Genomic DNA, 13402 nt, shown 5'->3' on the forward strand with positions numbered 1-13402 from the left:
TCTCCTCTCTCCTCTGTCTCTTCTCCTCTCCCTCTTTCTGTCCCTCTCACTCCCTTTCCCACTCTCTCTCCTCGCTCCTCCTCTCCCTCTCTTTCCCTGCCCTTTTCCTCCTCTTCCTTTCCCTCCCTCTCTCTCTCCTCTCTTCTCCCTCTCCTCCTCCTCCCTCTCTCTTCTCCTCCTCTCTGTCTCTTCTCCTCCTCTCCCTCTTTCTGTCCCTCTCACTCCCTTTCCCACTCTCTCTCTCCTCCTCTCCTCCTCTCTTTCCCTCCCTTTTCCCTCCTCCCCTTTCTCCTCTTCTCCTCCTCCTCCTCTCTCCTCTCTCTCCTCCTCTCCTCTCTCTCCTTCTCTCTCTTCTCTCTTCGTCCCTCTCTTCTCCCTCTCTCCTCTCTCTCAATCTCTTTCCTCCTACTATCCCCCTCCCTCTCGCTCCTCCTCCTCTCTGTCTTTCTGTCCCTCTCACTCCCTTTCCCACTCTCTCTCCTCCTCCTCTGCCTCTCTTTCCCTGCCCCCCCCTCTCTCTCTCTCTCTCCTCCTCCTCCTCTTCTTTCTCTCTCTGTGTCGGTCTGCAGAGTCAGAGTCAGACTTAGTCTCGGTGTGTGTCAGAGTCAGAGTGTGGGTCGTGTGTGTCGCGTGGAGAACAGTAAGAATGCGTCGTGTCTCCGTGGGAAGAGTCCAGATGCTCTGACATGTTCGCGAAGGATTTACACTTTAACCGAGGGAAGAAAGACACAAGATGAAAATAACGCGTGAGTGCAAACAGACAGTGTGTCGTTACATTTACTACAATACTTCTGTCTACTTTTACTACTACTTCTGTACTGCTGTGAAGTGATGTAACAAAGTAAAAGTCGTAAAGTACTGTGCTTAAGTAGAAATGTAAATTATCTGTACTTTACTGGAGTGCATTTTCAAGCACTTTAAACTTTTACTTCTCTACATTTGAAAGCATAAATCTGTACTTTCTACTTTACTACATTTTTATACAGGATTGAAAAGTAAAAGTATTTTTTTATTATAGTTTGAGACCTGCTGGAAAGACTGAGGGTTTATTTTTAACACGTTCAGAGTCTAAAACTAAACTATAAAAATAACAACAGCTATAAAAAAAATATTCATTCAGTTTGAACAAAATTCTGCTCAAATCTGAATCAAAATCTCTACATTTGAAACTTTATTAGAGCTGAAATCCTGTGCGAAACACTTTCACTTTTGACTCTTTAAATACATTTTCGAGCAGGTGCTTTAACACTTTTACTTCAGTAGATATTTTCGTACAATACTTTTACTTTTACTTGAGTTTTTGTTTTGTTTTTTACTCGGGTGTCTGTACTTTTACTTCAGTAACAAAATGGACTTCACTACTTCATCCACCGTTTCTGCTTTTAGTTTTGAGTCAAATTTGGTCACTGCTTTATGTCTTAACTTTTTATGAACTCTTATCTTAAAGTTTTTAGAAATTTTTATGGATGTAAAAGTGGGTAGAGTACTCAATGTTACTTCAAAATATTACTCAAGTAGAAGTACAAAGTAGTGATCCAACAATTATGTTTAAAAAGGTACTTGGGAAAACTACTAAAACTACTCAAGTAAGTAGTTTTTTTAAAGTCAGGACGTAACTTCTGATATGTAAATTGAAATTAATTTAATTTGAAGGACAAAATTTTAATTAAATAGTCGCAAAATCTGGTAAAATGAGACGAGAATTAAATCCTAAAACTTTAGTCACTTGTGGACTTACTCACAGTCAGAAGAGAAACCAGAACTTCTCATATGAGCACTGTTACTTAAAATAAACTAAAAATATTACACAAGTAGGAGTAAAAGTATGCTGCCAGAAAAGTACTCTGAAAAGTACAATTGCTTTAAAAATTACTCAAGTAAATGTCGCTGAGTAAATGTAACTCAGTACTACAGACTTAGTTGTTTATAAAGGTGTAATTGCTTTGCGAGGAATGTTCCACAGTATGGTTTTAAACATTTATTTATCTAGTATTCAATTAAAAATATATTTATTGCTCAAAAATACCTTGAAAAACATGTATTTTTACTGTGAGCAGGGTCGCCTCTCCGCAGATCCGACCTGTAACTTGACTCAGCAGCATCTCTATTGAGCCACTAACATTTGTAAAACTTAATTTGAATGTTTTATGTGCCAAAAAGTACTTATATTTGACTGGATATTTGAACGTTTTTTTTTTTTGGGCTTCTATTATATTCGTGTGTTGATGCGTAATGGAGTGAAGCAGTTCAAATGAGGCTGAAACTTTAACTGTTAACTTCAACTTTGAGATGAGTTTTTGTGATCTGGTCCAAAAACTCTGAACTTTGGGCATCAGGACTTTCATTGCTCAGTGAGACAGAAATGTTTGTTTGGTTCGTACATTTTATTAGAATGCAACGTTAAAGAAAGGGTGTTTTGTGAAATCAGCTTTTTGGATCTTTCTATCATGTTATAATGTGGTTTCCTTATCGAAAATGTGCCTGAAGAGATGTTATTCATGCATGTTTGAGTCATTTAGATAAGAGTCTGTCCAAAGCTCCGCCCACAAGCCTTCGTCACCCGGCTCCCACACGGCAATTCTCCGTAAATATTCAAAAAACATGAAACGAAACTGAACTACGACTTCACAAACCTGATGCGATGTGCGGTAGATTCTTTAGTCTCAGGGAGTCAAACATGAACGTGAAACTTCTAAAACGTGTTAATGTGTTGTTTCCTTCTTTAACTTTAGTGAATGAGACTCCAGGTCTGTTCTTCTCTTTAGTCAAGTTTTATTCTATTTGTGTCGTCTGGTCTTTGTTTAGTCCTGGATTTGACCTCAGTGGATCAGATCCTAAGCTTTTATAGCAATGGACAATATTGCTATAAGGGGGTCTGCAGGGCTCTGGTTCTGGACGAGAAGGAGTTGGTCCGGGCTCTGGTTCTGGACGAGAGGGAGTTGGTCCGGGCTTTGGTTCTGGACAAGAAGGAGTTGGTCCGGGCTCTGGTTCTGGACGAGAGGGAGTTGGTCCGGGCTTTGGTTCTGGACAAGAAGGAGTTGGTCCGGGCTCTGGTTCTGGACGAGAAGGAGTTGGTCCGGGCTCTGGTTCTGGACAAGAAGGAGTTGGTCCGGGCTCTGGTTCTGGATGAAAGGGGGTTGGTCCGGGCTTTGGTTCTGGACGAGAGGGAGTTGGTCCGGGCTCTGGTTCTGGATGAAAGGGGGTTGGTCCGGGCTTTGGTTCTGGACGAGAGGGAGTTGGTCCGGGCTTTGGTTCTGGATGAAAGGGGGTTGGTCCGGGCTTTGGTTCTGGACAAGAAGGAGTTGGTCCGGGCTTTGGTTCTGGACGAGAGGGAGTTGGTCCTGGCTTTGGTTCTGGACGAGAGGGAGTTGGTCCGGGCTCTGGTTCTGGATGAAAGGGAGTTGGTCCGGGCTCTGGTTCTGGATGAAAGGGGGTTGGTCCGGTTTCTGGTTCTGGACGAGCGGGGGGTGGTCCAGGCTCTGGTTCTGGACGAGAGGGAATTGGTCCGGGATCTGGTTCAGGAGGAGTGGGGCATGGTCCAATTTCTGGTTCTGGACGAGCGGGGGGTGGTCCAGGCTCTGGTTCTGTAGGAGCAGGGGATGGTCCAGGCTCTGGTTCTGTAGGAGCAGGGGGATGGTCCAGGCTCTGGTTCTGTAGGAGCAGGGGGATGGTCCAGGCTCTGGTTCTGTAGGAGCGGGGGGTGGTCCAGGCTCTGGTTCTGGACGAGAGGGAGTTGGTCCAGTTTCTGTTTCTGGACAAGCGGGGGATGGTCCGGGCTCTGGTTCTGGAGCAGCAGGGGGTGATCGGGTCCATCCTTCCACTTTCTTCCTCTTATCCTGGGCTGGGTCACGGGGGCAGCAGTTTAAGCAGGGACTCCCAGACTTCCTTCATCCCAGACACTTCCTCCAGCTCCTCCAGGGGGACCCGAAGGTGTTCCCAGTCCAGCACAGAGACATAGGCTACGTTCAGACTGCAGGGCTTAACGCTCAATTCCGATTTTTTTGTGAAATCCAATGTTTTTGCGAGGTCGTTTACATTTCCAATTAAATGTGACTTGTATGTGACTCCAGTGTGAACATTAAACGGCCCAAAAGTGTCCCGCATGTGACACTGGAGACACAACGACGTCAACCGCAGCGAGCGTCTCTGTGTTTACGGAAGTTGTCCAAACATGGACGCAGCATCGAGCACCTGGAGATTTTAAAGTTCCTCTCGTACCGGAGCCAGAACATGAACAACTTACTTGTTTTAAGGAGGAGATTGAGAAGGAGAAGGACGAGGTTTTTGGTCGTGGTGTTTTGTGGGACAGCGGCAGCGACGTCCGTTGAAAGGAACGTGTGGATGTGGAGACGTACCCAAGAGTGGTGAGTGGTGATGTGCTTCACTTCAGTGACATGGAGTTCATTAACAATTTTCGCCTACTTCAGCGCAGAATAATGACGTTTGTGGCTTGTTGATAACGTGTAGGTGGATGAATGCGCTTTGGCCGTTCAGACTGAAGTCACATGTCAAAAGATCAGATATGTATCGGTTTTAGGACCACATATCCAAGTGTCCTGGGTCACATTTGAAAAAATCTGATCTGTGTCATTCAGACTGTCATTAAAAGATCAGATACAGGTCACATAGGGGCCAAAAAATTGGATTTGGGTCACTTCAGGCTGCAGTCTGAACGTAGCCATAGTCCCTCCAGTGAGTCCTGGGTCGTCCTTGGGGCCTCTTTCCGGTGGAGGAGGCGCCCAGGAGGCATCCGGAACAGATTCCACTGCACTATCAATAGTTGATACTTACAATACAATATAATACAATATTGCCAGTTTTGCATTTAGAGTTTTTTATTTTTTATTTCAGTGGTTCATACTTTTGCACAAAAAAGTCCAGTGTTATTGCTCGACATTCCATTCCAGGCAGTAGGACATTCAACTTATTTATCTTGTATTTATCCAATTACTGACTTTAATTGCTTCAAAATACCCCTAAAAAAACAGCCACTAAAGTGCAGAAATGTCAAAAATAAAAAATCTGTCTCATAATGGATATTATAAATGATTCAAGATAAACAAATGAAAGGATATACTGTAGGTTAATTGTGCCACATTGAGACTATTGTAGTGTCATTTTCCACTTGCTCCTTACACCTCCTGGCTCATTAAGTTCACTCTTCTTATTTCATAGTTTGTCCTCAGGGTGTCTCCGTACTCCAGCCCCTTCATCTGCCAGATTCTTTACGTTTTATTACATAACTCATCTACACGATATGACACTCTGTACTCCTCGTGCTATTGTGGGGCTCAGACAGGCTTCCCTCGCTTTTGTCCAAGTTGAAACGTGAGCGTTCGGACACTCAAGCTGCAGTTGCGGAGCGTCCACGCACCTCTCCGTCTCCGCCCAGGTCTTTATGTTTCTTCCACGGTGTCCTCGGACGGGGACGGGAGGACGGGAGAGGACGCGGTGTCTCAGGGTTTGGTTACAGAACGCGAAACACAGAGGAATCCCGAGCTCAGGTTACACACAGGACACTGACCGGGCCTGATACTGCAGACTGTAAACAAAGGGTTAACGGGGACATGTTACGCTAAAGGGGGTCACATGCTGTTATTCTGACATTATTTTTCAAGAGTCTCACTACTTTTTCATTGTCGAACTAACGGCGCTTTACTATTTTTCAAACATTTCGCTTTTCCGACATGAATAATATTAATATGAGCTTATTATTTTTGCGCTCCCATATATCATTGATCAGAAAATACTTAGTCCACATACGATATCGCCACTTTTGGGCAAGTTACTTTAAAACTGTAATGTGTTATTTATGACTTGTTACTGTCATTTCAAAGTCATTTGTTACGTTACAATATTACTGTGTTTAAAATGTAAAATATGACACGACTATTGCAGCACTTTTAAGTTACTCTCACCAAAATAGCTGAAGATGCTGAACTTTTGTGCCGTATATGGACTAAACCAGGACTAAAACAGGTCTAAACCAAAACTGAACCAGAGCTGAACCTGGAATGAACCTGGACTAAACTAGGTCTAAACCAGGACTGAACTGAAGACTAAACCAGGTCTAAACTAGGTCTAAACCAGGTCTAAACCAGGACTAAACTAGGACTAAACCAGAGTTGAACCAGGACTGAACAAGGTCTAAACCAAAATTAAACCAGGTCTAAACCAGGACTAAACCTGGACCAAACCAGGATCTTGGACTAGACAGGGTGTCTGCAAGATGCGATCGGGCGTCAGCTGCGATTCGCCCTGTGGAGCGTGGAGTTTGGCGCCGGTCCTTCCGCCTGCGGTTACCTGACGGTCTACACGAGCGCACCTCCGACGTTTCACCGCTGCTGGTATCTCGGTGATTTTAGCAAATTTGCATGAAGAAAAAACTAAAAACCCACCACTTCAATCCAGGTTAAAAAAGCACATTACTGACATTTGTACCAAGTAAAATATTATTATTTTTTTCCCTGTAATGCCGAACATTACTGTGTTACAGCAAAAAGCAACACATTACAGTAATTTGTTACTTTTATAGCGCGTTACTCCCAACACTGGTGATCGCCGTAAGAAACATTCATGCATTTTAAAAAAGAGGATAGATCAGCCTTTGGGGAAATATTGAATCTAAAGCAGAGGCTGCATGGGCCCTTTGTGCTTCATTTATTTCTTCATGTAGACTGTCTGTGGAGAACACCGTATATGAACGTGTTGGAATAGTTCATATATGTTCATAAAAAGTGTCTGAGATCCGGCACGTCTAAATAGAGGCATGTCGTCCTGCTGCCATGTCTAAGGCCCTGATTCCACACAGGTGACCTCGCCAAACCACAGCCGCTCTTCAACGCAAGGGCGACTTCACCTGCAGCTCCAGCAGGACGTACGCGCTCGGTTCTGGCTCCGTGTTTCTTAATGAGAAAGTCGATCAAACAAGTATCAGGTCCACAGTGAAACTAACAACTGAACAGACTTGTATTTACCTTCTGTACAGGCTGACCACGGCAGACGCCAGGATTTCAAAAGTACATTTCACAGCACTAATTAACAGTGTTTCTGGACCTGGGCTCCTTCACTCGATACATAACTGCCTCAGGAGCGCGTTGTGTTGATGGTAGGTGCTGACAACAGATGCTGTTATGGAGGTTTGCTACTACTGTTTGGTTCAGTAGGGTTGTGATCGCGGAGTGTGCATCGGTCAGAATGCAAGGATGAGACGGAAGATCTTTACTTCTTTATTGTCTTTTGATGGGATGAGTATGGGGGCATGTGTATATATGTGTGGTTCTGTAAACAAACAAATAAACACAATATCAGAAATAGACTAGAGTAAAAGGAACAAAAATAACATAACAATATATTATAACAATAATAATACACAATATTAGGCAAATAGAAATATAAATCCAAATATATATTAACCAATGGGTACTCGGCAGACACATGAAAAAAGGTAGGCCTCAAAACCTCTACTAGTAATGAACTACAATAAACATAGGCATTCTGTGTCAAACACAATCCCCAAATATACATAAGGCTACCTGAGTCGTATAAACAAAAGACTTGACTAACATGAATTAAATAATAAGATAAAGCATACATAAAATGAAAAGTAGCTTAGCAAAAATTAGCATTGAAGCTAATATGCGTTATAACTGCATAAATAACATTGAACAACTGTGAACACTCCGTTTCCTCATTAAACACCCTAATTTAACATGGTAAAACACCCACCTGTCTCATGGACGCACACCACAACAAAAAGGAACAACAACACACCTCACCATGCACAGACTAATAATGAGAAAACTAAACTTATCATGCGCTCACAAAACGGCCGCGCCCCTAGTGGTCAGGCTTGGTACTGCACCCTAACTAAATAAACGCTATAATACAGCCCTGTCTTCATAACAGATGCTCTCTGTTTATTTTGAAGTTGATTCGCACCTACGTTCGCATAGAGCGTCAAAACACAGGATGGATCCTATTTTCTGAAATCTACGGATGCAGGACGTGCTGCTCCATATGCGCGCCGCCCTCATTCACTTTCCATGCATTCTAAAAGTTACACGTCCAAAAGCGAAATACCCTTGTAGTGGAGCCAGGCCCTAAACAGAGTCATGTCGTAATGAGGGGATGTCAATGTCGGACCCTGCGTTAAGGTTGTCATGTTATGCTGGGAAAACTTATGCTAAACTGGAAAATGTTATGCTAAAATGTTCTGTCATGTCTTTGCCCATTGAGTTACGCTCCATCCCTGACCTGCCTTTGCTCAAAGCCAAACTTAAAACCTACTTGTTTAGAATGGCTTTTAACACTTAGTGGCCCTGTGACACTTTTTTTTATTTTAATGGTGTAATGTGCTTTGTTGACCTATTTGTATGATGTTTATTGTTTTTTTATCTTGTTTTAATGTTGTACAGCTCTTTGGTCGGCTTTGGTCGTTGGAAGGTGCTATAGAAATAAAGTTTGATTGATTAATTGATTGATGTTATGCTAAATTGATTTCATCAAAAATATCGACTACCTGGTGGAGACTTTTTTGTCATACATTTTTGAGCGATTATATATTCTATTGGCGAGTGTGGGTGGACTCTAACCTAACAAAGCAAAAAAATGTGTGGGTTAGATTCTCGGATTTGACATGCTTTTGGCTGCATCTTTTGTCTATTGTTTTTGATTTTGCCTCCAAAAAACTCACAGCACCGTAGTGTGTATTGTCCTGTTGTCTAAATCATCTCTCATTTTTATGCTTGTACATTTCCTTTAATGATTTAAGTCGTAATTCAGTTAAATCTTTATTAAGAACACATGATATCTAGTTCAAAGTAAGTATAAAATAAAATAAAATGGTCATTGTTGTTTGCAATGGACTTCAATTTGTGGTGAAATGCATTGTGGGAGTTGTAGGAAAATGTGTAGAGCAGTGAGGAGTCGACTCCCACTTTCTACCACTTCATATTGTTAGAGTTTTTAAAAAAAGTTTAGTATTTTGCCTCAGAAAATCTCCAGCTGAAAATAGTTTTAACTATGACGACACAATCCTGAGCGCTTTAGTGCAAAAAATGTGGCTGTATTTATTAACATATAAGTCTAAAGCCACATTGAGTTAGTTGGTGTAGCGTTTTGTTAATAAATTGACTAAAGTCACTGTGTTTTTGTCCAGCTGTTGATCTCGTGCAACGGCAAACGGGTTCAAGGACACAGACTAATCCTAATATTTGTTCGTTTGGCCGTGTTAGCGGGCAAACTGACTCAAAGTCGCTTTTTATCGATCTTTGTCTAACGCACGTGTTTGCTTTTTTTAATCATTGTGAGGCAAACTACACAGGTTAGTGGGAAAAACAGTGAGAGAGGCGACGTTAGTATCGAAGAGGAGACAGCATGGAGACCAAAGATGGGAGACTTTGAGGTCTTTTAAGAGAATTTCAGATCTGGTGAGAATTATTTTTGTGTGTTTTTGTTGCCTGTGGAATGAATATTGTAGTTTTTTTTTTTAATGTTTTATTAGTTTTTCTGCTAATTTTATATTCTTTTTTCATAATTTGGAGTTGTATGTTGTTTCATTCACACATTTTTGAGTACTTATTGTTAGTCTGTGTACATCTCCAAAGCCCAAAAATGCTCTGATCCACCTTGTGATGTCATGAAGAGGTAGTTTTCAAGTTAAAAGCTGTTTTTTTTTTGTCTTTAGTTCAATAGAGATTGGCAATTCCTGGAGCAAAATCATCCAATTAATTATAGTGAAGGTGTATGGAGTTTAAAAACACATGGTGCGTAGGGTGACCAGATTTTCAAAATAAAAAACTGAGATATCCCTGGTTTGAGGTGGTTGGTAATAATTGTGCGTGTAATTAAGGATATTTGTTCTGTACTCAGCACTAATGTGAGTTAGTATGGTCATATTTTCTTTGTGTTTTGGTCATTTTTAAGCAGCTTTTCTGTATTTTACCTAAACAAATGACAATTTACGCCTCACTTTACTATGGACAGGGATGAAATTGGTCAAAAATAGGGACACCTGGGACATTTTTTGTATAAAACTGGGACAAATCTATCAACATTTTGTATAAATCTGCTGGGACAGGGGACACAGGGCTCAAAACAGGGACCGTCCTGAGGAAATAGAGACGTCTGGTCACCTTGCGCATGACATCACAAAGCGTAACGGTGTTTGAAAGAGGCAGGGTTATGGAAGATAATTTGTTCCATCAGATTTTGAATTTTGAATACCGTTGAATTTCTCACTTAGAATTGAATTATTTTTATTTTTTATGCTGAATTTTAGTTGCTGAAATTTTCCAATAGATTTCAAATTCACAATAAAAATTTTGCCTGTTTGAGTACGGACTGAATCAGGACTGAATGGACTGAATCAGGACTAAACCAGGACTAAACCGTTTTCGGTCCCGGTCTGGTCCCGGCCTCAGTCCCAGTCTCAGTCCCGGTCCTGTTCCCAGTCTCAGTCCCGGTCTAAGTTCTGGTCTCAGTCCCGGTCTGGTTCTGGTCAGGTCGGACCTAGTTCAGTCCTGGTGTTCAAGTCAGGGCCGTTATCTGTTTTTCTATTATTCATTTAAACACAAATAATGATGTTTTTTCCTTTTGGTTTTGGAGACAAATATTGTTTTTTTCGTTTTCTTAATTTTGGTTTTATATTGAAAAACAAATGAACGAATGAGACATGGATTAAATTATCTTTCATACAGGGTTTGTGTGAATGAAACAAAAAAAAAAACATAACTCCAGGTCTGTTTGTGATGAAGAAACATTAAAACATAGATCAGAAAATCTCGTAATATGGGCCCTTTTTATGGAAAATAGAGAAGTTTGAGTTGATGTCTCGACATTCAGGATCAGTTCAGACGTTCCACACTCAACACGAGCTGAAACTGCTGCTGTTATGATTTTAGCCTATACAAAAATACATTGAATTGAATCGTCGGCAACTCATATTCGAGTCATTCGAGCGTGTCTGTTTACAGGGGGCTTACATCATGTGAATACTTTTGGCTCTTTCTATTTTGAACTGTAGGTCTTTGTACATGAGGCTCACATATGGGGAGTTACATCTGAAGGTTGCACAAGAACATAACTCAGATCACTTTTATGTTATGTACGGTTATGTAACGAAAACTCCACATCACAGCATCGACGTACTTTGGTTATTTTGGTGGGAAAGTATCCGCGGTCAATACTTAATCATAGTTTTTAGGGATTGGACGAGATAATTTCCGCAAGACGAGACAAGATGCAAAACAAAACGAGATTTTAACATAATTCCTATATAAATTTCGCAGTTCAGTTTCCAATTTTGGCATCACAATTGTTTTATTTATTTGATTTTATAGTTTTGTTTCCATTCTAGTATTGCTTTTTGGAACTTAAGAGATGTAACTCACACTTTTTTGTCCAAATTTAGGCGTAAAAACTTGAAAAAAAAAAAACCCAAAACTCACGAGATAATTTTTCTCTTGTGTGCACAATTTTATGGCAATTTTGTCTCTGTCTTGAGATGTTGTCCCATTCCAAATAGTTTTACGTCAATTAAGTGGCAGTTTGTGGGATAAAAAGTGATCGGAGTACGGGAAAAACAGGAAGTAGCGCTGAAAATTGGAAAATGAAATGCCTCTGCTATGTCATTTACACTCAAAAACCCTTTCCAAAAATGCAGGGACAACAGTAATTTAACCAAAATAAAGGTGCTTGTCATTTATTTTTATTAGTTTAATTTTAACTGCTGTGCAAATTTGATGAGTTTTGACCCTTTTTCACGTTATGGCTGCTTGTTTCTATGGATAGATATGTCCTTGCTCTGCCTGGAATGTTCCACAGTGTGACATTAAAACAGCTCTACCTTACATTTATTAAGTTACAGATGTTTTTATAGCTCAAAATTACCTGGAAAAACGTTCATTGTGACTGTGAGCGGAGTTGCCTCTCCACAGATCTGACCTGTAACTTGGTCTGGTTTGGTTTTCATGAAGATAGAAAGGTTTAATGCCATACTGTGAAACATTCCAGACAAATACACAAATACACAATGCACCTTTTAAGAATGTTTTAGTGAAATGTACAGTCTTTTTTAAACTTTTAAATAGTCACAACTTTTTAAAAATGTGTGGTTACAATTAGAGCTGTGCAAAAATATCAACATATCAATATATTGTATAGTTAAATGTGATGATACAGTATCGATATCATGGGCTGCTGTATCAATATATATCACCAAGAGTATTTTTGGTATATTTTACTGAATTATTTTGTTACAGCACTACAGTTTTGTTGCTTTTTTAGTTGAAGGAAACTCATTTATGCAACACTTATGAAATTTTCACTGTTTTGATGATTAAAATGTTTGTGTTTCATATGAACTTTGCACAAGAAGTGGATTTAAGACTTTTAGTATCACAGCCATGATTTAGCCTTTATTTTTGTTGAAGTGTACTGAATTGTTTTGAAATATATCGTATAGAATAAAAAGTGCACTGTATCGAGATATGTATCGTTTGTGGCCCATTTATCGAGATATGTATCGTATCGAGGTCTATGTATCGAGATATGTATCGTATCGCGGTCTATGTATCGAGATATGTATCGTATTGTGCCTATGTATGTATCGAGGTATGTATCGTATCGATGGCCTATGTATCAAAATATTTATCATTTTGTGGTCTATGTATCGAGATATATGTAATCGTATCATGGTCTATGTATCGAGATATGAATCGTTTCATGGTCTATGTACCAAGATATGTATCGTATTGTGCCTGTGTATCGAGGTATGTATCGTATCATGGCCTATGTATCAAAATATTTATCATTTTGTGGTCTATGTATCGAGATATGTATCGTATTGTGGCCTATGTATCGAGATATGTATGTATTATGTATATCATATTATCGTGGTATCGAGATATGTATCGTATGTATCGAGTATGTATCGTATGTATCGTATGTATCGAGTGGCCTATGTATCGAGATATCGTTCATGTATCGAGATATGTATCCCATGTATCCCCGTGTTGTATCAATCATATTATGTGACTCCAAACTATGTAAATATCTGTGACTATGTATCGCGTATCGAGATATATTGCTATGTGACATTCAGTATGCCCTCCCTATGTATCTATGCCTCCTCCTCCGCTCGTGTTGACATAACGCTCTTTGTCTGTGTGTGTTTCAGAGATCGAGGCCAAAGAGGCGTGTGACTGGCTGCGCGCTGCCGGCTTCCCTCAGTACGCCCAGCTCTTTGAAGGTAACGCACAAACAGCATTCAGGGCCGTCGGAGTTGCACACATAGCTCACATTTGGACATACTGTTTTTTACAACTTCAGCTATAAAAATAAAAAAAACTCCACGGCTAAATCTGTGCGCTGCAGAAGAGCCTGAAGGCAGCGGTGGATG

At 40.5% G+C, this 13402-nt stretch overlaps 1 protein-coding gene across 2 annotated transcripts in view; it reads left to right on the top strand.

The window, feature by feature from the left end:
- Positions 1–589: 589 nt before the first annotated feature.
- LOC110174011 (stAR-related lipid transfer protein 13-like) overlaps positions 590–13402 on the top strand; it is a 47891-nt gene continuing 35078 nt past the window's right edge. Inside the window, exons 1-2 of one of the 2 annotated variants that reach the window (XM_055166912.1) lie at positions 590–746; positions 13181–13252. In XM_055166912.1, the coding sequence (XP_055022887.1) occupies positions 734–746; positions 13181–13252 (85 nt within the window). In that variant the 5' untranslated portion in view covers positions 590–733. Of the gene's footprint in view, positions 747–9342; positions 9432–13180; positions 13253–13402 lie in introns of those variants that run through there. The other variant, XM_055166913.1, reaches the window with a different exon arrangement.

The sequence above is a fragment of the Boleophthalmus pectinirostris genome, unplaced genomic scaffold (genome assembly GCF_026225935.1).
Source record: "Boleophthalmus pectinirostris isolate CB_2022bp ecotype Guang Dong unplaced genomic scaffold, ASM2622593v1 HiC_scaffold_9, whole genome shotgun sequence".
Lineage (NCBI taxonomy): Eukaryota > Metazoa > Chordata > Actinopteri > Gobiiformes > Gobiidae > Boleophthalmus > Boleophthalmus pectinirostris.